This window comes from Mandrillus leucophaeus, unplaced genomic scaffold, assembly GCF_000951045.1.
Source record: "Mandrillus leucophaeus isolate KB7577 unplaced genomic scaffold, Mleu.le_1.0 Scaffold488, whole genome shotgun sequence".
NCBI classification, from domain to species: domain Eukaryota; kingdom Metazoa; phylum Chordata; class Mammalia; order Primates; family Cercopithecidae; genus Mandrillus; species Mandrillus leucophaeus.
The window spans coordinates 616,364-640,485 of record NW_012105231.1 but is presented as its reverse complement, the minus strand read 5'-3'; the positions used below and the strand labels follow the sequence as shown (position 1 = coordinate 640,485).

The 24,122-nt window shown below is 38.1% G+C and overlaps 1 protein-coding gene across 2 annotated transcripts in view; it reads right to left on the bottom strand.

Moving 5' to 3' along the window:
- Positions 1-24,122, bottom strand: part of WAPAL (wings apart-like homolog (Drosophila)) — an 83,576-nt gene that overhangs the window by 12,385 nt on the left and 47,069 nt on the right. For both annotated transcript variants that reach the window (XM_011995397.1, XM_011995398.1), the window contains exons 5-14: positions 22,793-22,945; positions 22,388-22,524; positions 21,177-21,288; positions 16,963-17,190; positions 11,019-11,130; positions 10,250-10,347; positions 8,503-8,579; positions 5,265-5,440; positions 4,826-4,941; positions 3,646-3,810 (exon numbers count right to left, since the gene is read on the bottom strand). In XM_011995397.1, the coding sequence (XP_011850787.1) occupies positions 3,646-3,810; positions 4,826-4,941; positions 5,265-5,440; positions 8,503-8,579; positions 10,250-10,347; positions 11,019-11,130; positions 16,963-17,190; positions 21,177-21,288; positions 22,388-22,524; positions 22,793-22,945 (1,374 nt within the window). The remainder of the gene's footprint in view (positions 1-3,645; positions 3,811-4,825; positions 4,942-5,264; positions 5,441-8,502; positions 8,580-10,249; positions 10,348-11,018; positions 11,131-16,962; positions 17,191-21,176; positions 21,289-22,387; positions 22,525-22,792; positions 22,946-24,122) is intronic.

The window sequence follows — 24,122 nt, the reverse complement described above, 5'->3', positions numbered from 1 at the left end:
ACTCTGTCTCCAAAAAAAATTAAAAAAAGAAAAGTATGGCCTAAGATTTAGATGCTAGGGTATTTATTTCTGTAATTTTTGTAACAAACTAAAACTTAAACACAAAACAATCAAAAAGTGTAACAGTAGAGGTTTGGTACTAAGGCAGAGCATGGTGGATCACGCCTGTGATCCTAGCACTTTAGGAGGCAAGGCAGGAGGATCACTTGAGTGTAAGAGTTTGAGACCAGCCTGGGCAACATAGTGAGACTTCAGCTCTACAAATACAAAACTTAGCTAAACGTGGTGGCACGTGCCTGTAGTCCCAGCTACTTGGGAGGCTGAGGTAAAAGGATCACCTGAGCCTGGGAGGTAAAGGCTACAGTGAGCTGTGACTGGACCATTGTACTTCAGCCTGGGCAAAAGAGACTACTATGTAGGTATGTATGTATGTATATATGTATGTATGTATGTATGTATGTATGTATGTATAAATAAAAAAGCTACTGGTTTGCAGTCATTACAAAGAATGTGATAAACCTATGTGTTGACATGAAAAGCTCAGGAAGACACTTTAAGCAAAGAGCGGGTATAGACTAAACACTATGTACAGTAGGAGTCCCTTTATATAAAATACATTGCACATTTATTTTTTATTTACTTTTCGGACAGGGTCTCACTCCCATTGACCCGACTGGAGTACAGTGGCAGGATCATGGCTCACTGCAGCCTCCACTTCCTGGGCTCAAGTGATTCTCCCACCTCAGCCTTCCAAATAGCTGGGACTACAGGCATATGCCACCACACTTGGCTAATGTTTTAATTTTTAGTAGAGACATAATTTTGCCATGTTGCCTAGGCCAGGCTCAAATTCCTGGGCTCAAGCAATCTGCCTGCCTCAGATTCCCCAAGTGTTGGGATTACAGATTACAGGCATGAGCCACCATGTCTGGCCTCCACATTTATTTTGATATATGCACAAACACTAATTTCTCAGGACAAACACAAAACTGTTACAAATGGTAATGTTTTAGGAAATACATTTATGGAGTTTAAACCTTTCTGGATCTGACTTTTTTTTCCCCCACTATTTTTGTGAATTATGTTTGGTTTTTAAAAAATAAACAGATCCATAAATAGGTAAGAACAGCTAGAAAGAGGAAAGTTCATGTCAGTAATCAGAACTACCTGTAAGATTCCACTTATACAACATTATTGAAAAGATATGTAATTTGAAAATTACTGGATTCAGACCAATGTTACCAGTAGCATAAAGGATATAAATATGAACATGGAATTTTCCACTCTATCTTTGAATAACAGAATTAAAAGCCATTTCTTGATACTTTAAGATAACTGATACGAGTACAAGGCAGCACAATTTTCTAAAATGAGTAACAGAACCCATCACCCAAAAGGTATTACAGTCGAAAAACAAAAACTGTAAACTGATTTAAAAATAACAAACCATAAACCATAGCAGATAAAAGAAAGCCAGAGAAGATACAGGATGACACCCTGAAGGACAAGAAGCTTCTATAACACTAAGTGCAAAAGAGGAATACTAGAAGTGATATTCCCAGGTCAATTAGACACAGTAGGAAAATTTGAGACTATCCCTGAAACAACTCACAAACAGGGATCTCCTAGGGTGTGGGGGTGGCTTCTGCAAATGAACCCCTATTATGTGAATAATGCAGACCTATCATCTGTGCCTTCAAACACAGCTCGTGAGGCGGCTGACGGTAAGTTTTTATTCATTTCTAGGTTCCATTTGAAGAAAAGTCAATTTTTAAAAGAAAGGGACTAGAATGATAGAAAAAAATAAAATGAGATGAAAAAAGATGGAAAACAGGTTGGTGGTAGCTAGGAGACAGGGAAGGCAGGTAAGCTGTACAGTGAGCAGCACAAGAGAATTCTTTTATGGTGATGGTTCTATACCTCAATGTAGTAGTGAGTACATTAATCTATACATGTAATAAAATTGAACAGAGGTACATATGTTACACACAAACATAAATGAATGCAGATGAAAAATGGTGAAACTAAGTAAGGTCTAAAGTGCAGTTAACAGTGATGTACCAATGTCAATTTCTTGGTTTTGCTATGGTACTACAGTTATATAAGATGTCACCATTTGAGGAAGTTAGGTAAAGGGTAAATGGGATTCTTTGTACTATTTTTGTAACTTCCTGTGAGTCTATAACTATTTTGAAATAAAAAGTTTAAAAACAAGTCAACTGTACAGAAAAAAAAATACTTTTTTAAAACGTTTTTGAGACACGGTCTCACTCTGTTGCCCAGGCCAGAACACAGCGCTGTAATCACGGCTCACTGCAACTTCAAACTCCTGGGCCCAAGCAATCCTCTCACTTCAGCCTCCCGAGTAGCTGGTACTATGAGCATGCACCACCACACTCGATCAACTATTTTACTTTTTGTACAGACAGGATCTCACTATGTTGCCCATGCTGGTCTCAAACTCCTGAGCTCAAACAATCCACCCACCTTGGCCTCCCAAAGTGCTGGGATTATAGGTGTGAGCTACCTAGCCTGGTCAAGAAATGCTTCATTTAGCAGAAAAATAAATGTGTCAATGGGATCAAAGAGAGAGGTGCCAAATATTTTAAAATGGTTTTTGCATTAAATGAAATCTCTAAATGGTATCTGGAGACTAAAAGTAGTCTATTACCAATTATTGTTAGTAAATTACTACTACCATTTACTATTACTGTTATTGATAAGTAATGACAATTTATCACTAGTTTCACATTTAATTTTGTATTTTAAATAAACTAAAATTTCAAGGCTAGTCAAGACCGAGTATCCTGAATCTAAGAGGAAAATCCTAGGGATTAACTACCTCTTATCTACAATCAATATTCAATCACACATAATAGAGAACAAAAGAGGATAATGAAAAATGACTTTAAATGGTTCAAAGAAACATTCTCATTCACGATTTCCCATGCTCAGCTACTCTGCCCTTTCCAGACTGGGTAAGGGAACAGGTGACAAAGGAACTTCTAGCTTTCTATGGTCCATAAGGTCAAAGTTCTGGACACAGATCAGATGAGTAAATAAATACTAGAGAACATGAAGTGGATGAGATGGGCCTGGATTCTTGACTATTTTTTTTTTTTTTAAACAGAGATGGGAGCTCACTATGTTGCCCAGGCTGGTCTTGAACTCCTGGACTCAAGTGATCCTCCCCGCCTCAGTCTCCCAAAGTGCTGGGATTACAGGTGCATGCCACCATGCCTGGCTAATTTTTGTATTTTTAGTAGAGATGAGGTTTCACCATATTGGTCAGGCTGGTCTTGAACTCCTGACCTCAAGTGATCCACCTGCCTCGGCCTCCCAAAGTGCTAGGATTATAGGCGTGCACCACCGTGTACCACATTTTTAATTGGTTACAAATTCTGGTTTAAAATAAGCTTTCACCCTAGACGCTGTGAATATTTAAAAATTGGTCAGGTGTAAAACAGTCCCTTTCGACCCTAGCAGAGACATGCTTCAGGAGTTCTAACTAAAAAGGCTGGGGGAGGGGCAGAGGGGGCCAGCAACAGGTGGGGAAGAAAAGGAGGTAAAAGGTGGAATTGATAAAAGAAATTGGACAAATCCAACAAACTGCAGTTATGAGTTTGTATTTAAGTGGTTGCTTACCTGCACTAAAGCCTGAACAGCGTGAACTTGTCCAGCTATCCTTAAACTACCATCTCCTTCTCCACTACAGATGGAAGAATCAAAAGAACACGATGTTTCCATGTTGACAAGACAGTGCCGATTCCGAGCGCTATACTCCACTAGATTTATCAGCAGACCTAAGCCCTTCAAAAATTTTAAAAGACACATATTATCAGAGATGAGTGCTTAAAACAAATAAACACAATATACACAATTTTTATTGGTAGCTAAAAAGCTGAATATCAGTGTTCTACCATCTACAAAATGGCTAAAAACCAGTAGTATGAAAGGACAAAAAGAAAAAAAAAAGCAAAAAGACCGGGCACAGTGGCTCATGCCTGTAATTCCAGCACTTTGGGAGGCCAAGGTGGGTGGATCACTTGAGGCCAGGAGTTCAAGACCAACCTGACAAACATGGGGAAACCCCATCTCTACTAAAAATACAAAAACAAGCCAGGTGTGGTGTTGGATGCTTGTAATCCCACCTACTTGGGAGGCTGAGGCAGGAGAATCGCTTGAACCCAGGAGATGAAGGTTGCAGTGAGCCAAGATTGTGTCACTGCACTCCAGCCTGGGAAAGAGACTAAGACTCTGTCTCAAAAAAAAAAAAAAAAAGCAAAACAAAAAACCCACCAATTTTCCCAAAGACTCATTCCTTTAATTTTTAACCGTCACTTTTAGCTTTTGCACTTTTTATGTTTACATAGGGTCTTTCATGGCTTTCTTTTGCACAATAAGAAGTACATTCAGCCAGCCGCAGTGGCTCATACCTGTAATCCCACCACTTTGGGAGGCTGAGGCGGGCAGATCGCTTGAGGCCAGGAGTTTGAGACCAGCCTGGGCAACATGGCAAAACGCCGTCTCTACTAAAAATACAAAAATTAGTCAGGCATGGTGGCACATGCCTATAGTCCCAGCACCTGGAAGGTTGAGGCAAGAGGACTGCTTGAAACAGGGAGGCAGAGGTTGCAGTGAGCCAAGATGATGCCACTGTAGATTCCATCTCCAAAAAAAAAAAAAAAGTATGTTCTTAAGGAAATTCATGAAAAAAACCCAAAATATATTAAAGGGTTGGTTCTGAAACCCAAACAAAGGTTAACATTTTGCACACCTTACTAGATATGATACTCATTTTTCTGAAAAAGTCATTTCAACTTACCAGCACTCGAATATCAAATCTCTGCTCCTGAGGTAGGTACTTTGGAACCTGAAGCACACAGTTCAGTGCTGTGCCTATGAGACCGTCCTGCTCTCCTGTTTTGGTGCTGCCCCACTCTGAAATAAGAAATGGATATAGGAAAGCGGTTATTGATTCTTCCTTAGAACACTAATAATGGAGATTTATTAACATGGACATTAACTTGGAATTGTACAGTCATTTCTCTGTTGAAACATACTGTTGATACTTCCGGGTTAAGCTACTAGGCTTCTAAAAATACCAACTCTTAAAAGCAATTTAAACCTACACATGAATAAGTCAAGTACATTATGACAAATTAAAAAATCACTATCCTAAGAAAAGGAGAAACAAAGAAAAATAACTTGTTTTCACATGTAATATACATCTTTCAATGAGAAAAAAATGGAAAAAATCTTACCATTATCATTAGTTAAATTGAGCAACACCCCAATGATGGCCCTCATGCAGTCCTCCACTGCTTTGCCTACATGGTTAGTTACATTCTGGTGAGGCAGAGGCTTACTGTCAGCTAAGCATATGCTGTCCTCAGCGCGGTTGTACTGTTGAATCAGTTCTTCACAATGCTGTAATGCTCTTAAAAGGAAATAAAATATAGACTATTATAGTAAATAATAATAGGTAACAGCAAATTTCTACTTACTTGAACCTAAAGGCTATCGGATGAAATTTCACTTTATTTTGGAAAAACCTGATACCTTAAAAAAAATTATCCAAGGAACATTAAAATTAAAAACTCATGGCAGAAGTTTATATCTGTACTATCTACATTTACCACTAGTAATCTCTTTATTTCCAAATTGTCTCGCATGTTATTGATCTCTCCAATATGAGACGGACAACAACCCTTTCTCAAACAGTGCAAATGATTAAAGAGCTAATGTTGGACACTTCTGAGGTAGTAAATGTTATGACTATATAACAAATGTTAAAGTAAACACAAGTATTAAATATTTCATACGCATTAGAGCAAATCATTATTTTTATTATCTTAACTACCAATGTGACAATATAAATCATTATTTTTTAATTTAAGTTTATTCAAACTGACATGTCTCCTTGACAGTTATCCAAGGGGATGAGTTACATCCAAGGATTCTCAAGATTCTACCCAAAATAACAAGGAAATATAACCCCTAAATGGATCTAGTATTTCTAAAGACACTGTTTAAATCATCAAGTCCACTATTTTTATGTTTAATACAAATCAAGTAAGCTGGCTCTATCAGTTGATTCTTCATGCATTATATATCACACAAAATTAGAAACCGTATCTAATCTATGCCTAGTTGCCCTTTAAAACATACTGAGGAAATTCTGTGAAAGTTCTTAATATTTTACAACCATTTGGTCAGGAAGGTGTTCCTCATGTCTAACCTAAAATAATTTGTTCTTCTGGTATTGAATGCTGGTCAGGATTACCATACTGTCATTGGTAACTCAACTGTTTTTAGACTGGGCTAAACTCGGGCTTTGAAGATAAAAGGAGGTTCAGCATATGTTATTTAATCTTTCTGTAAGCTATCTCTGAATTGATTATGGTTTCTGCTGAAAAGCTTAAAAACCTAGAGATAAGTGCTCTTTTACAAACACTCAATTCTGACCTCTACTGCCACTTCCAAGACATGTGGCCTGATTTTCCTAATCACAACGAAAGAGCATCTGTCATATGAAATACTTCCTTTTACAAGGTACTTGCCAGAGGTTATGAAGTATACACAAGAGATATTTTTAAATCAGAAACAACATATACAATTTTTCTTGTCAATTTAAAAAAGAAAATGAAACCAGAAACATTTAACTTCAATAATCTTTGGTAAGGAAGGGTAATAACATGGTAGCAAACAACCAGAATGCATGCGGTAAGAGCACTAAATATAGGCAAGGCACAGTGGCTCATGCCTGTAATCCCAACACTTTGGGAGGTCAAGGCAGAAGAATCACTTGAGCCCACGAGTTTGAGACCAGCCGGGACAACACAGCAAGACCCTGTATCTATTTAAAAAAAAAAAAAAAAGTGCTAAATATATATAAAATAGGCCAGGCACAGTGGCTCACGTCTGTAATCCCAACACTTTGGGAGGCTGAGGCGGGCAGATCACCTGAGACCAGCCTGGTCAACATGGTGAAACCCCGTCTCTGCTAAAAATACAAAAATTAGCCGGGTATGGTGGCGCACACCTGTTGTCCCAGCTACTCATAAGGCTGAGGCAGGAGAATTGCATGAATCTGGGAGGCGGGGGTTGCACTGAGCCAAGATCATGCCACTGTACTCCAGCTGGGGCTCAGAAAAAAAAATAAATACAATAAAGATAAATAAAATATACAAATGAGAGATACAAAATGTACAAATCCAAGACAAAAAGGGAGATTTTAAAAACCTACAGATTAAGAAAATCTATTGAGACTAAAAATTTGAGACTATTGAAAATTAGAATATTGCCTAAACATAAAATAGTAGGCAACTAATAATGTGTGGTATGAAAATGGCATTGAGGTTATATTTTTTAAAAGAGTCCTTTTCTTTCAGACCTTAAGTATTTATGGTAATACCTGGATTTGTTTCAAATAATACAGCAGAGGGAATGGATGGGGTTATAGATGGAAACCAGACTGGCCATGATTGATAATGTGTACATTACAGTTTATTACACTATTTATATTTGAATTCCTCCAAAATAAGAGGTTAAAAACCAGATAAACTAGAGTAAGACTGCAATGGGCCTTTGATAAGGCTGACTTCAATAAGAAAGTCGTACATATATCTAAAGACAGTAAGGAATCAGAGATTTGAGAAATTAAAACTATTTTTTCAAAGTAGCGATTTGGAGAAAGTTAACTCCAAGTAGTATTGTTCTGGATAGGCTAAAAGCCAGAGAACTAGGGCAGATATCAAGAACTAGGACAGAGGTATCAGGAAGAGGCTGCTGTAATAAGATAAAACCAGGACTGGAGACATACTTGGGAATTTTACCTGCGCAGAGGTGACAGCATTAGCCTAATTGTGATGAAATGTGGGAAGAAAGAAATGTGGAATGGAAGAAGCTACATACAGATATGAAAAAACAGGTCTAAATAAAGTGCAAAAGAAGAGGGCTAGAAAACTCCATTTAAAACCAGAATGAGGAAAAATGCTTAGTATTTACTATATGCCAAGTATTGTTCTAGGCTTTGCATATTAACTAATTTAACTCATTAATATGTATCACAAATAAGATACAAAAGATACTTTTAAAGTCATTTAAATTTTAAAAATGTTTTTATATGTATTTTTAATATACACATATTTTAAAATGTCTACTAAGTATATATTTCTTACAAACATACAAATTAACACATTTAATTGTAATAAAAATCCTAGGTGGGTTAGACAGAGTTATTATCCCCCCCTTGTAAAGAGTTTGGTTTATATATTACAAAAGTGATACAGCTCAAATTATCAAATTAGAATCCACATCTTCATTTTGCATCCAAAATCTGTACTCTTCAAACTTTCATTACACAATGTGAACTGATTCATAGAACTCAACAGAGTACTTGATGGAGGAAGCTAATCCAAATTTCTTTCATTTATCATCAATCCAAATGTTCAAAATAAGTAACAATGTTAACTGTTAACTAATAAACAAAAAACTTACTTAGCTGATGAAACAATAAGTTGGGAATCTTTATATGCTATCAAGTAGCTTTGATTTTCGGGATTATGCACAGTTACCTAAAAGGGAAGAATATGAGATAATTGTGACAATCCAAAACTTTTATTCATTCACACAACACCACATTCTGCCTGGGGCGTAAAAGATATAAAAATGAGGAAGAAACAGTTCTTGTTACCTAAGGAAATAATTTCACAACCCACAGGTTCCAGATGTAAAATAAGAAAGCTAATATTTTACGAAAAAAGTAAGACATCACTGTTATAATTATTCATTCATAATTAACATATTCTACACTATATATTCACTGTAACAAATTGCCAAACACACTGAATGTCAGAATAGAGCAGTCCTCAACTTACAAATAACGTAAAGTTCATAAGTAGATTCATTTAGAATACATTTTTACGAAGAAATATGTTATCTACTGTACCCAAAGCACTCTAGAAGACATACGGAGCGATTACAATTTAATCTGGCCAGGAGCTTTTAATTTATACTACACTATTTTCCCCACAGTGTTTTTTTTTTTTTTTTTTTGAGACGGAGTCTCACTCTGTCACCCAGGCTGGAGTGCAGTGGCACAATCTCAGCTCACTGCAAGCTCCACCTCCTGGGTTCATAACATTCTCCTGCCTCAGCCTCTCGAATAGATTGGACTACAGGCACCTGCCACCACACCCAGCTAATTTTTTGTATTTTTAGTGGAGATGGGGTTTTACCGTGTTAGCCAGGATGGTCTCGATATCCTGACCTTGTGATCGGCCCACCTCGGACTCCCAAAGAGCTGGGATTACAGGCGTGAGCCACCGTGCCTGGCCTATTTTCCCCACAGATGTTTTTAAAATAACCTGGTGAACAAACCTATGCATGCTGAAATTAGCTGGCAGTATAAATTCTAATCTACACGGAACTGGGTTAAGTCCTTCATAAGAGTCAAAGAACAAAATATACTTACTGCAGTTCAACAGTATCATTCTCCAAAGTCAAATATTATGACAAGTCACGCCTATAAAGAATCTGACTCAAATAAAAGTCAAATAAACAAAATGCTAATAACAATTTAAAAATAAAACTTGATTGCATTTCACTATTGTTATCTACAATGTAGTCAAGTAGAAATTCACATTAAGGAAATTCACATTAAGGAAAAAAAAGCTGGGCTTGGAGGGGCCCAGCAAGGTGTAATGCCTGTAATCCCAACACTTTGGGAGGCCAAAGCCGGCAGACCACTTGAGGCTAGGAGTTTGAGACCAGCCTGGCCAACATGGGGAAACTCTGACTCTACTAAAAATACAAAAATTGGAAGGGCATGATGGCAGGCATCTGTAGTCCCAGCTACTCAAGAGGCTGAGGCATGAAAATTGCTTGAACCCTAGAGGCAGAGGTTGCAGTGAGCTGAGACAAGGCCACTGCATTGTAGCCTGGGTGACAGAGCGAGACTCTGGCTCAAAAAATAATAATAAAAATAATAAAATCTTTAAAAAAGATTGGCATATATAAACAAACAAGCATAACATTTCATTTGCAGCAACAATACAGGTACTCCTAAAATATAAAACTACTCATTTAGCTTGTTTATTAACTGGTTGCTCAAAAAAAGTACTGCTATTTCTATCTGGATTAACAGAAGTGAACCCCCAGGGGTATATAAAATATTTGGCAGTCTCTCTCACACACACAATCACAATTAAGATTGAATAATTTTTGCCAAATCATCCATACTTACACTTTCTAAAACTCGTAAACATCTCTCTGCTCCCCATAGTGAGGCTACCAGTTTCTCTTCATCCTCATCTCTACTTAAATGATCCACACATTCTTTTACTAGGTGAAAAGAAACAAACGTAAGTTAGTATTTACCATCAATACTTACCAACAGAATACTTTTAGCTAACATTAAAAGCCATCTGTACACACGCTATGAACATGCTGGAACCTCTCTGAACATTTTTTATTCTAGGTTTCATACTGTGAGATTTTGAAATATATCATACTCTGTAATTATTTTGTTTCCATAATCCCCCAAGATCAAAATGTTAATGGCCTTTTTTTTTTTGGAGACAGAGTTTCACTCTTGTTGCCCAGGCTGGAGTGCAATGGCACAATCTCAGCTCACTGCAACCTCCGCCTCCCATGTTCAAGCAATTGTCCTGCCTCAGCCTCCCAAGTAGCTGGGATTACAAGCATGCAGCACCACGCCTGGCTAGTTTTGTATTTTTAGTAGAGACGGGGTTTCTCCATGTGGGTCAGGCTGGTTTCAAAATCCTGACCTCAGGTGATCCGCCCGCCTCGGCCTCCCAAAGTGCTGGGATTACAGGCGTGAGCCACCGCGCCCAGCCGGTCGCTTCTTTAAATGTTAGAAATTTGCAGGATGCTACTAAAAAAAAAAATAGACATTTCCAAACGGATACAATTATTTTTTGAAGTATGTCAATGGAGTATTTTCTTCAGGCTTTAAATAATATATAAAAACATTATAAATGTGAATATCATACCTTTATCTACAATATGATCCAGACCACCCAAAAGCCGGAGTTCTTCTTTAAACCAGTCTCCTGCTCGTTTAGAAGTAAGGGACAGTAATGTCTCCATAGCTAAATGCCCAGTCTAAAAACCAGAAGCATCATTAACGAATATTAACTTTCAGCAATAAGTCTAGAAATTGTTTCTTTACAAAACTTTACTGCATGCTACATGTAGTTTTTTAGTACTACTTTTATACATAAAATTGAACTAATTTTCAATTTTATCAGAATAGTCTACATTGAACAAAGTTTAACCAGCTTTTCATAGAGAAAATGTGCTATTAGTCTATCATTTATCAGTTTAATATTATACATATATATAGGTACTCTTATTTCTACAGTATAGAAGTGTGGAACTGCTAAGTCAAAGGGTACATGTATTTTTTAACTGTAAATCAATATTGGATTAATTTACCGCAATGGATTTAACAAGTAACACTCTCAGGAGCAAAGTCAGTTGCCCTGAATCTTCAAAAGCACAAGTTATCACTTAACATTTTTGTCTGAGGACACAAAATGGTAACATATTGCTTTTGTTTGTATTTTTACAACTACAATAACCTTGAACAGTTTTTCACATATTATGTTTCTAATATGAGACTCCTGTTCATTATTCTTTCCATATTTTCCTGCAAGACTGATTGTCTTTTCTTATTATTCGGTGTATTTTGTCTATTCTGCATACAAATCTTTTGTTCATTTTAGTGTTGCAGACTGACTAGTTTTAAAGGGCATACTGTAGGCTTAGCAGCTCAGATATTCATCATGTGGCCATGATAACAAAACTGTATACAAATAATGCTTTAGGACCACCACCTTCTGGTACAAAAGCTAAGAGCCACATTCACAATCTGAGTAAAGTTTTTATTGCTCTTTATTTCACTTTGGCTGTTGTTTTTCTTTTTAAAGCAGACAGCCACTTCCCAACAAACAGCAATTTGGTTCCTGCTGTAATAAAGGAACTTCAGCATAACAAAAGAAATGCTCTTTAACTAGCAAAGACTGACAAGATCTGATTTTTCCCCCTAAATTTCTCCCTTTCGAAAGATGATGGTTTACATTATCAGGTCTATTTGAAAACTGCACAAAAATTAGATATTTAGAAACACAAATAACAGATATTACCAGTGAAAACCTTAGGATTGCACATTTAGAAGAGACCTAGAATATTTTAATCTACTTCTTTTAAAAAAAGTTGTTCTCGGCCAGGTGTGGTGGCTCAAGCCTGTAATCCCAGCACTTTGGGAGACCGAGGCGGGCTGACCACCTGAGGTCAGGAGTTCAAGACCAGCCTGGCCAACATGGTAAAACCCCATTTCTACTAAAAATACAAAAATTGGCTGGGCGTGGTGGTGGGCGCCTGTAATGCCAGCTACTCGGGAGGCTGAAGCAGGAAGAATTGCTTGAACCCGGGAGGCCAAGGTTGCAGCGAGCCAAGATTTGTGCCACTATACTCCAGCCTGGCCGACAAAGTGAGACTCCGTCTCAAAAAAAAAAAAAGTTCTCCAAGGTGACAAATATAGAACTAGAATCCAATACCACAAAAAACAGATTCAATTGTGCCCATTTTTCATTCTGTCCCTCAAAGAGTAATTTAGATTGGTTCGGGTGTGTTAATTCATGAGTCATACTGGCAAAGCTGAAGCCTAATGAGGCATTCTTTGTTTAGAAGAAAGGTGATGGTAATGTGATATTAATAATTAAAACTCGAGTCTTTTTAGTAAGTTTTGGTTTTGTTTCTATTGGCATAAAAACGATTCTTTGATATTTTAGGCTATATTCAGTATACTATAAGCTAGCATGTAAAAACAGCCTACTATTCAAGCATTTTATTTGAAAACTAGAATAGTCCTCAGAGTTAAAGCACAGTCAAATCACTAATCAGAAAATAAGAGCAACAGGCCACGAGGTGGCTCACACCTGTAATCCTAGCACTTTGGGAGGCTGAGGCACAAGGGTCACTTGAACCCAGGAGGCGGAGGTTGCAGTGAGCTGAGATGGCGCTACTGCACTCCAGCCAGGTTGACAGAGCCAGAGAGTTTCAAGGCAGTGCGGGGGAGCCCCCAGGCAGGTCCTTCAGAAGGTATTCCAGGTCAAGGCATTGTTATCACAGGAGACGACACCTCCATGCAAGTTTTACTGCCCCTAAAACCTTCCAATGGGACAACATATGGAGGTGGAAGACAATCATATTGATAATCTTGACCCTGTGTGGACCTAGGTTAAAGTGTGTGTGTCGTCTTCATTTTTAACAAAAAAAGTTTTAAAAGTTAAAAAATAATTTTAAAGCAGAAAAAAGCTCACAGAATATTTTTGTAGATCTATACAATTTGTGTTTTAAGCTAAGTGTTATTATAAAAGAGTCAAGAGTTAAACTTAACGGAGCCAGAGTGTATGGTGTTTATCAAGTCTGTAGTAGTGTGCAATAATGTCCTCGGCCTTCGCATTCACTCATCACTCACTGACTTACACAGAGCAACTTCCAGTCCTGCAAGCTCTACTCATGGTAAGTGTCCATATAGGTGTATCTTTTTAAATCTTTTATATCATATTTTTACTGTATCTTTATGTTTAGATGCACAAATTTTACCACCATTGTGTTCCAACTGCCTTCAGTGTTCAATATAGTAACATGCTATACAGGTTTGCACCCTAAAAGCAATAGGTTTTACCATATAGTCGAGATGTGTGGTAGGTTATAACTTCTAGGTCTGTGTAAGTACACTCTGATGTTCACACAACAACAAAATCACCTAACGATGCATTTTTAGAACATATCTGTCATGACGCAAAGCATGACTATATTACTATTTTATCTTTTCATGGCAAATCAGCAATACCAATATATTCAAGAAAGTAAGCAACTAGTAACAAAACTAATGTGTAGAGGATATTCATTGTACAAAACAACATAGTAAATCTACTGTACAATTTAAAACAAAAATATTCAAGAATAGCTAACATTAGTGGGGAAAAAGAGGAATCCTAAAATTGACAACTGTGCTCTGGCTTAATCATGAGTAAACTATTTAATACAGTGTAGGAAAGTTTCTATTCTGGTATTTATCATCCTAATAAATTCAACAAAATATAAGACAAATCCAATTATCAAGTTTATCATGTTATTTAACAGCATATCTGAAATGAATCTAAATGTTGAATACAGACAAAAAACTAAATGCACATTCATCCAACTATGCAGGCAAATAAAAATTATAGGCTCAAATTTATTCTTTTATAGCATGAAAAAATTAGTAGACACTGTAAAAATATAGAAGTAAATAAAAATTACAGATATTTTGGACAGGCGCAGTGGCTCATGTTTGTAATCCCAGGAAGGCCGAGGAGGGCAGGTCACCCAAGATCAGGAGTTTGAGACCAGCTTGGCCAACATAGCAAAACCCCGTCTCTACTAATAATACAAGAAAATTAGCTGAGTGTGATGTAATCCCAGCTATTCAAGAGGCTGACGCACAAGAATCGCTTGAACCCAGGAGGCAGAGGCTGCAGTGAGACGAGATCACACCACTGCACTCTGGCCTGGGCGACAGGGGCAAGACTTCATGATTTGCCATCTGAGCACACCACCTCTCTCCACAATCTTATAAAGTGAAAAGTACTGAATACATGTCAGTTTTGTACCTTGCTGTTTAAAGTTAAATTGCTCTCCCATCCTCCACCGTAACCAGAATGTATTACCACCTCTACCTTAATTAAAATAGAGAATAGAGCAAGAGCCTTAAGTCACATCTGGCTAGCACAAAGCATCCTACAAATTTTTGTGGCAAATGCTGCAGTCTTCAGTTAAGTAAGTGTGGAGGTGTGGAGACACTGGCCCTTTTTTTTTTTGTTTGTTTTTGGAGACACAGTCTTGCTCTGTTGCCCAGGATAGAGTGCAGTGGCACCAATCTCAGCTCACTGAAACCTCCACCTTGCCTCTTAGGTTCCAGGTTCAAGAAATTCTTGTGCCTCAGACTCCCAAGTAGCTGGGAATACAGGCACCCACCACCATGCACAGCTAATTTTTGTATTTTTAGTAGAGACCGGATTTCACCATACTGGCCAGATTGGTCTTGAACTCCTGGTCACAGGTGAGCCGCCTGCCTCGGACTCCCAAAATGCTGGGATTATAGGCATGAGCCACACCGCCCAGCCTGGCTTCTGATTAATTAACATCTGTTCAGGAAAGCCTCTAAAATTTCCAGTTTACCCATTGTTCCTTATGTAAAATCAGGTACTTACTGTATATCCTGCCCTTACGTCAAACAACCCTGGTGTACTTCAACAGCCCTACACATCCATTCTGAATTACGCTTTCCATATAGCATATAAACCCTGGATGTGGGGTGTAATGGCATGGGGATCCCGAGATACAGATACGGCTTTTGTTTGTAAGTCCCTCTTAAATGTTTCTTTCTAAAACACTGGATTTGTCAGACTCTTCGGCCTCTCGGCTTCCTTGGACTTTGGGGGTACGTTTGCATAGACTTGTCCATTGTGAACCAGTAGACAATAACCAATGTTTATATAGTTTTGATCTTGGAAATGTCTGAAAACCAGGTTACTTTACAATAAATATTCTTTTTGTGTGTTTGTTTTCAAAATCACAGGCCAATTATCTTCTACTGGCCCAGAAACCATTGGAACATTATTGACTGTACAAGTAAAAAGTCAGAAGAAAGCAGAACTGAACTAAAGCAAAAATGGAATAGGCATCTCACACATGGGGCATCGCGATGAGCATTAACAGCAGCTACTGGCCATGACTAAATTATAAGGAATACCACCTCAGGGGAGGCGAGGTGCCTAGGAATCTTCCTTGTCGTGTCTTCAGGGTTCTTCAAGTCCCATGAAGCAGTTAGACACCCTGAGGTACTCTGGAATAAACAGATGCTTGCCAATTGAAAATGGCAGTTATGGCAGGGGTGGTGGCTCACGCCTGTAATCCCAACACTTTGAGAGGCTGAGGGGAGATCGCTTGAGCCCACGAGTTCAAAACCAGCCTGGGCAACATGGCGAAAACCCCGCCTCTACTAAAAATACAAAAGTTAGCCAGATATGGTGGTATACATCTGTAGTCCCAGCTACTTGGGGCGCTGAGGTGGGAGATCACTTTAGCCTAGGGGTTTGAGGCTGCAATGAGCTATGACTGCACCACTGCCCTCCAGCCTGGGAAACAGAGCAAGACCCTGTCTCAAAAAATAATAATTATTACTATTATTATAAAATAAAAATTAAAAAAGAAAATGGCAGATGTAAATCCTCTGAAACTTTTATTCCTGAAATCCATGGAGAATAAGAATTCAAATTCCTAATAGCCTAAATGTAGTTTCTACCCTTTTTTTTTGAGACGATCTCACTCTGCCACCCAGGCTGGAGTGCAGGGACACAACCTCGGCTCGCTGTACCCTAAAACTCCCTTGGCTCAGGATATTCCCACAACCTAAGCCTCCTGAGTAGCTGGGACTACAGGTGCACACCACCATATCTGGCTAACTTGTTTGTATTTTCTGTAGAGCTGGGGTTTCCCCATGTCACCCAAGCTGGACCCAAACTCCCAGGTTCAGGCAATCCACCTGCTTCGGCCTCTCAAAATGCTGGTTATTACAGGCATGAGCCACTGTGCCCGGCCCATTTTTTCCTTAAAAAATAAAAAATAAAGAGAAAAGGATTAGAAAAAATGCAACAGAAAATGCAACTATTTACTGGGCAAAAAGCCTAAATACAGATAAACTAGTTTAGGAAGTTCAGGCAAGGAAGGAAATTATGCTCAGATCTAAACCTAAGAAATTTGCCAAACTGCAAACCAAGGTTAGAGTTAAAATAATTTGCCCACAGTCACACAGCTGCTGTAACTAACCAAAGACTTTATGAAAGTAATTCTCATCTTAGAAGGAAGGAAGAAGGAACCCACCGTTATATTTTCTAGATCAAGATGCTTGTTGTGTACAGTTTCACAGAGCCTTCGGATTTTTTCTTTAATTTTGTTCATATCTTTTTCATTCAGTAGCTTGGCTGACGAAGCATCTTGTTCCAGTTCCAAAAGTCGAATCATTAGATCTAAGCTAGCTCTATCAAGATCCATGTTCAAACGATCTCTACTCAGTATATACATGAGGGCAGCTGTACACAGGGACAGATTCTTCAACAGGCCAAAAAAAGGAAAAGAAAAAAAAAGTTCATGTAAGCAACTCCTGACATCTCAGGAAATAAGATGGTTAATGACTTTTGTTTACAAGTTAGAACACTTAAAACATATTACTAACCATGTTGGAAACTTCAAAAATGTTTTATTCAGTGGTCCCTCTAAAAATATTCTCTTTTTTTTTGAGATGGAGTCTCACTCTGTTGCCCAGGTTGGAGTGCAGTGGTGCAATCTCAGCTCACTGCAGCCTCCACCTTCCGAGTTCACGTCATTCTCTTGCCTCAGCCTCTTGAGTAGCTGGGACTACAGGTATGCACCACCACGCCCAGCTTATTTTTTGAATTTTTTTTTAGTAGAGATGGGGTTTCACTGTGTTAGCCAGGATGGTCTTGATCTCCTGACCTCGTGATCCGCCCAGCTCGGCCTCCCAAAGTGTTGGGATTACAGGTGTGAGCCACCGCACCCGGCCCCACTCTAAAAATATTCTGAAGAAACATGTTTAAAAAATTAAACGCTGTTGCTTAAAATTTTCCTTTCAATGGATCCTCCATACATGAATGCCTGATAGCTAGAAGAATATAAGCTGAGTTAAATATTTATTTGGCTATTCTGTGCTAAATGAAGAGTTTATAGAACATTTTACAGATATGTGTGTGAGTATATATATATATATATATAAATTCTATTATGACATACCTCATTTTTTTTCTTTTTGAGACAAGGTTTCACTTTGTCATCCAGACTAGACTGCAGTGGCACCACATCAGCTCAGCTCACTGTCTGGACTCAAGCAATCCTCCCCACTTCAGCCTCCCAAGTACCTGGCACAATCGGCAGACGCCACCATGCCCAGCTGATTTTTTTCTACTTTTTTGTAGATGGGGTTTCACCATGTTGCCGAGGCTGGTTCTGAACACCTGAGGTCAAGTGATACACCCACTTTGGCCTCTCAAAGTGCTAAGATTACAGGCGTGACCCACCACGCCCAGCCTATTCTTTATGACATAGTAGTCATATTTCAGTTTAAAATCAATAATTTAAATAATAATTTTAAATCTATATCAAACCCTTAACACATTTTTTCCCTTGGAAAACACAGCTGTGTTTACATCTGTATATAAACCCAGGATGCTGAAATACACATATTTGGATTTCTTTAAAATAAACCAATTGCTAGGCGTGGTGGCTCACACCTGTAATCCCAGCACTTTGGGAGGCTGAGGCGGGCAGATCACCTGAGGTAAGGTGATCGAGATCAACCTGGTAACATGGTGAAACCTCGTCTCTATTAAAAATACAAAAATTAGGCTGGGCGCAGTGGCTCACGTCTGTTAATTCCAGCACTTTGGGAGGCTGGGGCAGGCAGATCACCTAAGGTCGGGAGTTCAAGACCAGCCTGGCCAACATGATGAAACCCCGTCTCTACTAAAAATACAAAAAAATTAGCTGGGCATGGTGACACTCGTCTGTCATCTCAGCTACTCGGGAGGCTGAGGCAGGACAATCACTTGAACCCAGGAGGCGGAGGCTGCAGTGAGCTGAGATTGTGTCACTGCATTCCTGCCTGGGTGACAGAGTGAGACTCTATCTCAAAATAAATAAAATTAAAAAATAAAAAATAAAATAAAACAAAACAAAATAAAATACAAAAACTAGCCTGGCATAGTGGCAGGAGCCTGTAGTCCCAGTTACTTGAGAGGGTGAGTTGGGAGGATCACTTAAAAAAATAAAATAAACCAATCAACTCTGGTTGAACCAAATAATTTTTTAAATCATTAATAAACTGTCTCAAAATCACTCAGATCAGGTAGTTAAGTCAGCACACTCTACTTTTTTTTTTTTTTTTTTTTTTTTGAGAGGGAGTCTCGCTCTGTCACCCAGGCTGGAGTGCAGTGGCACGATCTCGGCTCACTGTAACCTCCCACCTCCTGGGTTCCAGCAGTTCTCGTGCCTTGGCCTCCTGAGTGGCTGGGATTACAGGCACGCACCATCACGCCCGGGTAACTTTTTGCATTTTTAATAGAGATGGGGTTTCATATGTTGCCCAGGCTGGTCTCAAACTCCTGAGCTCAGGCAATCTGCCCATCTCAGCTTCCCAAAGTGCTAGGATTATAGGTGTGAGCCACCGCACCTGGCCAGGACACTCTACTAACACAATCTAAAAATACTGAAGGTGAAATATTCTAGATAAATGTGAATACAAAAAAAAGGTCTTACATTTGGGATATCCCAACACTTGAGATGTTCTGTACTTACACTTATTTCAATATACAGAAAATGCAACTATCTAAAGATTTAAACTTTGAGCCCCCAGAAGTAGAGAAGCATCAGACCAGGTGTCTGATTAAATGTTTATACAGCAAATTATTTTTGGAAATTAGGATGCCATAGTAAAGGCCATTGGGGATCCACTGCCCTTAAAATCACACACTATAATGTCTAAGTTCACTGCTAACTGCATAATAAAGCAAATTCTATTTTTTGTTTGTTTTTAAGAGATGAGGTTTCACTAGTTTCCCAAAATGGATCTGAACTCCTGGGCTCAAGAGATCCTCCCACCTTAAGTCTCCAGAGTAGCTGGGACTTATAAATGCACACCACCTTGCCTAGCGACAAACTAACTTCTTTTAAGACAGAATTTTGCTCTGTCTCCCAGGCTGGAGTGCAGTGGTACGACCTTGGATCACTGCAACCTCCGTGTTCCAGGTTCAAGCGATTCTCCTGCCTCAGCCTCCCGAGCAGCTGGGACTACAGGTGCATGCCACCACACCTGGCTAATTTTTATATTTTTAGTAGAGTCAGTATTTCATCATGTTGGCCAGGCTGGTCTCAAGCTCCTGACCTCAAGTGATCCACCTGCCTCAGCCTCCCAAAGTGCTGAGATTACAGGTGTGAGTCACCGTGCCTAGCTAACGAACTAACTTCTTAGTGCTCACTTTTTCTCCATTATTATTTTGTAGCTGCTACAACTGAGTAAAGGAGTTATGCTCACTCAGGGTTAAGTGCATTACTTTAGGTTTCCTAAGATGCAGGTTTTTGGGGTTTTTTTTTGAGAAGGAGTCTCGCTCTGTCGCCCAGACTAGAGTGCAGTGGTGCAATCTCGGCTCACTGCAACCTCCACCTCCCAGGTTCAAGCAATTATCCTGCCTCAACCTCCCAAGTAGCTGGGATTACAGGTGCCCGCCACCATACCCAGCTAATTTTTTGTATTTTTAGTAGAGTTGGGGTTTTGCCATGTTGGCCAGGCTGATCTCAAACTCCTAACCTGAGGTGATTCGCCCACTGTGGCCTCCCAAAGTGCTGGAATTACAGGCATGAGCCACTGCACCCAGCCCAGAAGATGCAGTATTAAATTATTTATCGCCTAACCTGTATTTAGAACATAATTTCTTTAACAAAAATACAGTAAGGCCATCTCAAAATACTACTAATGATAATAATTAGCAATGATGGTTACTCTCTTCTAATTTTGAAAAATGTTAAACCTAATAACTTTTGTTATGTTTATTATTAAGCAAAAGCATCAAAGGCAAGGAAATGAAGAATTTATTCCTTATCACAATGAGGCCATGTTCCAGATTCAACACTGGACAAAAACGTTTCTAAAAAATTAGGGCTGCATTTCCAAACCAGTTTTTTTCCATTCATTAGTATCAAATAATATTAAAAGATTCTTCTCAGTGCTTTCTGATTATAGAGAAAATCATGCTTACAGAATTCAGTATCAATATACTACGTTAGCTAAGATAACAAAATACAATTTTAATAGTATAAAATGACAAATTAAGAAAAAATGTTTTCATGAGAAAATAAGTATTAAGCAAAAACTTCTGGCCATAAGCACTACAAATTTAGCAAATAAAATGAACTCAATCTGTAATTAGGATATATTTATAGACTATTCAGTGAAGATATTTTTTGATAGCCAAATAGACTAGTAGTTTTCAACATAAGGCTTCTCAATCTCGGAAACTTAAAAATACCTGATGGTGCTGGGAATCATCCAAGGTTTTAAAGACCATTGCTACCATCCCATGTGCTCTCAGGTGCATTCGAAAACTGGGCATGGCACATTTAGTAGCCAAGCTAATAACACTACAAGAAAATAGAGTAGGTTAGGGGGACTGGAAACAGCTAGTGCATTAGTTTTTAGTTTGTGTAATACCAAAACCAGCAAATAGGAAGGGGGTAAAAGGGTCAAAGCACTGCCCATACATGATCACAATATAAAAACCATAGGCAAAACACACTATTAAAAACATACTGATGCCTAGTGCATGATTAGGTACACTGTATTTTTAAAAAATAACGTAACTGTCTTTAGTGCATTCCTTACGTTACTACTACCATTACAAGCTTAAAATCTGAACTGCCTTTCAGAATACTTCTGATAAAAATTATAATTATATTTGATTGGATATACTACAAATGACTGAAAAATTCAATCAAAATTATAGTATTCAATCAATCCATTAGGAAATACAAAAGATCATCTTTTTATTTTGAGCATTTGGGTGCAAATGTAAGCACTCAGATCACAATATGCTTAAATAAATCTAATTTATTACTTAAATATCAGAGGTAAAAAGAACTTAAAATATCTTTTTAAAAAGTTATTTACTTTATTTCTTTCTGCTATTTTTTTCTTTCTTTTTTTGGAGACAGGGCCTTACCTCACTCTATCACCCAGGCTGGAGTGCAATGGCATGATCACAGGCTCAAGCCACCCTGTCACCTCAGCCTCCCAAGTAGCTAGAACTACAGGCATATGCCACCATGACTCGTTAATTTTTTATTTTTTGTAGACATGGGGTCTTACTATGTTGCCCAAGGTGGTCTCAAACTCTTGGACACACATGATCCTCCCAACTTGGCTTCCCAAAATGCTGGGATTATAGATATGAGCCACCATACAGGACAAAAAGATGCTTTAGCATAATGCTTTTTTTTTTTTTAAGCACTTGAAAACTGAAGCCTATGCTATGCTAAAAAAAGGCTCTCACCACCCAGCTTTCCCTCTATCATGTAGAATCAAATTCTTTCTAAAGAAATGGATAGCATTTTAACATATCACTGGCTATATATACTCCCCATCATAACAAAATAAAAAATGTTTGGCTTTTTGGACAACATCTAGTTGAAAAAATTTAATACAGCATGCACATAATTATAAAATATAAAAATAAGATCTTACCTAAGGCAACGTGTGTTTAGAGGCTGAGTGCTCTTTAAGCCACTTAACAAGTACTCAATGTCATCAGTGAACTCTTGATTTTCACCAAATTCTACGACATCATTGAAGTGCTTCACGTGCTGAACAACAGTATATAACTGCCAAGAAAAAAAAAGTTCACCCCTTTTTAACTAGGAACTAGCATATTTAAAACAATGGGCTCACTGTACTTTTACATAAGTGCATAAAATAGTTCCTTAGATGGCAACAAAAATATTTTTAGAACAATGATGATGGTAGGACAAAAGAAGTTTGTGGTTCAAAACTGAGTATCAGTATACTGATACTTGTTGAAGATATTAAAAGGCTAAATGTTACATACAAAAATCTATCAACATGCAGTAAACACTGTACATGGCTGCTTACTTCTTTGTCTTCTCGTCTGCATTTCAGTGCAGTAACTATATCTTGGTAGGGCTGAGTAGGTATTGTCACAGTTTTTATCACTTTGGATGGTGGCGCAGGAGCCTTAAAAACTCCATCATCTTTTTGATTTGGTTCCTTTGAAGACAGCCTCACCTATTAATAAAGGTATTAAATTAGTTGTTCTAAATAAATATATAAAAATAGGAACATCTCATCTATCTGGCAAATTCAGCTTCCAAAAAAAGTAAATAAAGCTTTTCAAAAAGCGGGGAGCAGGGAGGCCTCTCAAAGGTCTTTAGAAATACTTTGAATTCCATGCACTAACAGGTAAGACATATGTCTGTCTGCACACAGAAGAACCACTCAAGGATTCCTTCTGGTCTTTTTTAAACTTTTTATTTCACAATTTGTCGTTTGTCTCTAGTACCATTAGAAAGACTAAAGAACCACAATTGCATGCAAAAATAGCTTTTATAAGCAGAAAGGGACAGGACAGAAAAACTAGACAGAGTCAAAAGAATTTTAATAGCACAAGAGTGTGAAGTAGTTTAGGGTAGAAACAAATAGCTATAACAGAAGCATGCTATATTACTACTAATATGCAAAATGATTTCTTTATACTATCGAAAGGAGTCTAATCAGTTTAAGAAAACAGGGAACTGTACATTATACTTTAGAAAGACTTTATCCCCAAATTTCTTGTTGTTATAAAGAACTAATTTACTTGATAACTCCAGATGAGTGAAGCTTTACTGTTAACCTAGAAATCATGTATGATATTACCAGTCATTCTGGAGAAAGTAAGTTGCTAAGAATCTTTTTCCTAATGTTTTGGATTGAAAAGTATTACTGGAATACAGGAAGAGATTTGCCTCTGAAAAGCAAATTAAGCACTGAAAGCCACTTAGAAATATATACAGGATATAATATGCAATATAGCTCTTATACAAACATCAAATATTGACAATCTTGCTCTTAAACACTAAATACTATAAATTCCATGAAATGTGGAACATGAGTAACAAGAGCCTTATTTTTTATGGCTTTCATTGTTTAACCTAGCACTAGAATTTCTGCTATCTTATTGACAATCCTCGGTTTTCCAATGAATTAAACTGAAACTACTAAGTTTCAGTAAAGAAAGCCAAAATAAACCGTTAAATAGAAAAGTCAATGATTTACAAATTATGAATTAAAAGAGTTATTGTTTAAATTACAGCTTATTAAAAAACACAAAATAGGCCGGGCACGGTGGCTCAAGCCTGTAATCCCAGCACTTTGGGAGGCCGAGGCGGGTGGATCACGAGGTCAGGAGATCGAGACTATCCTG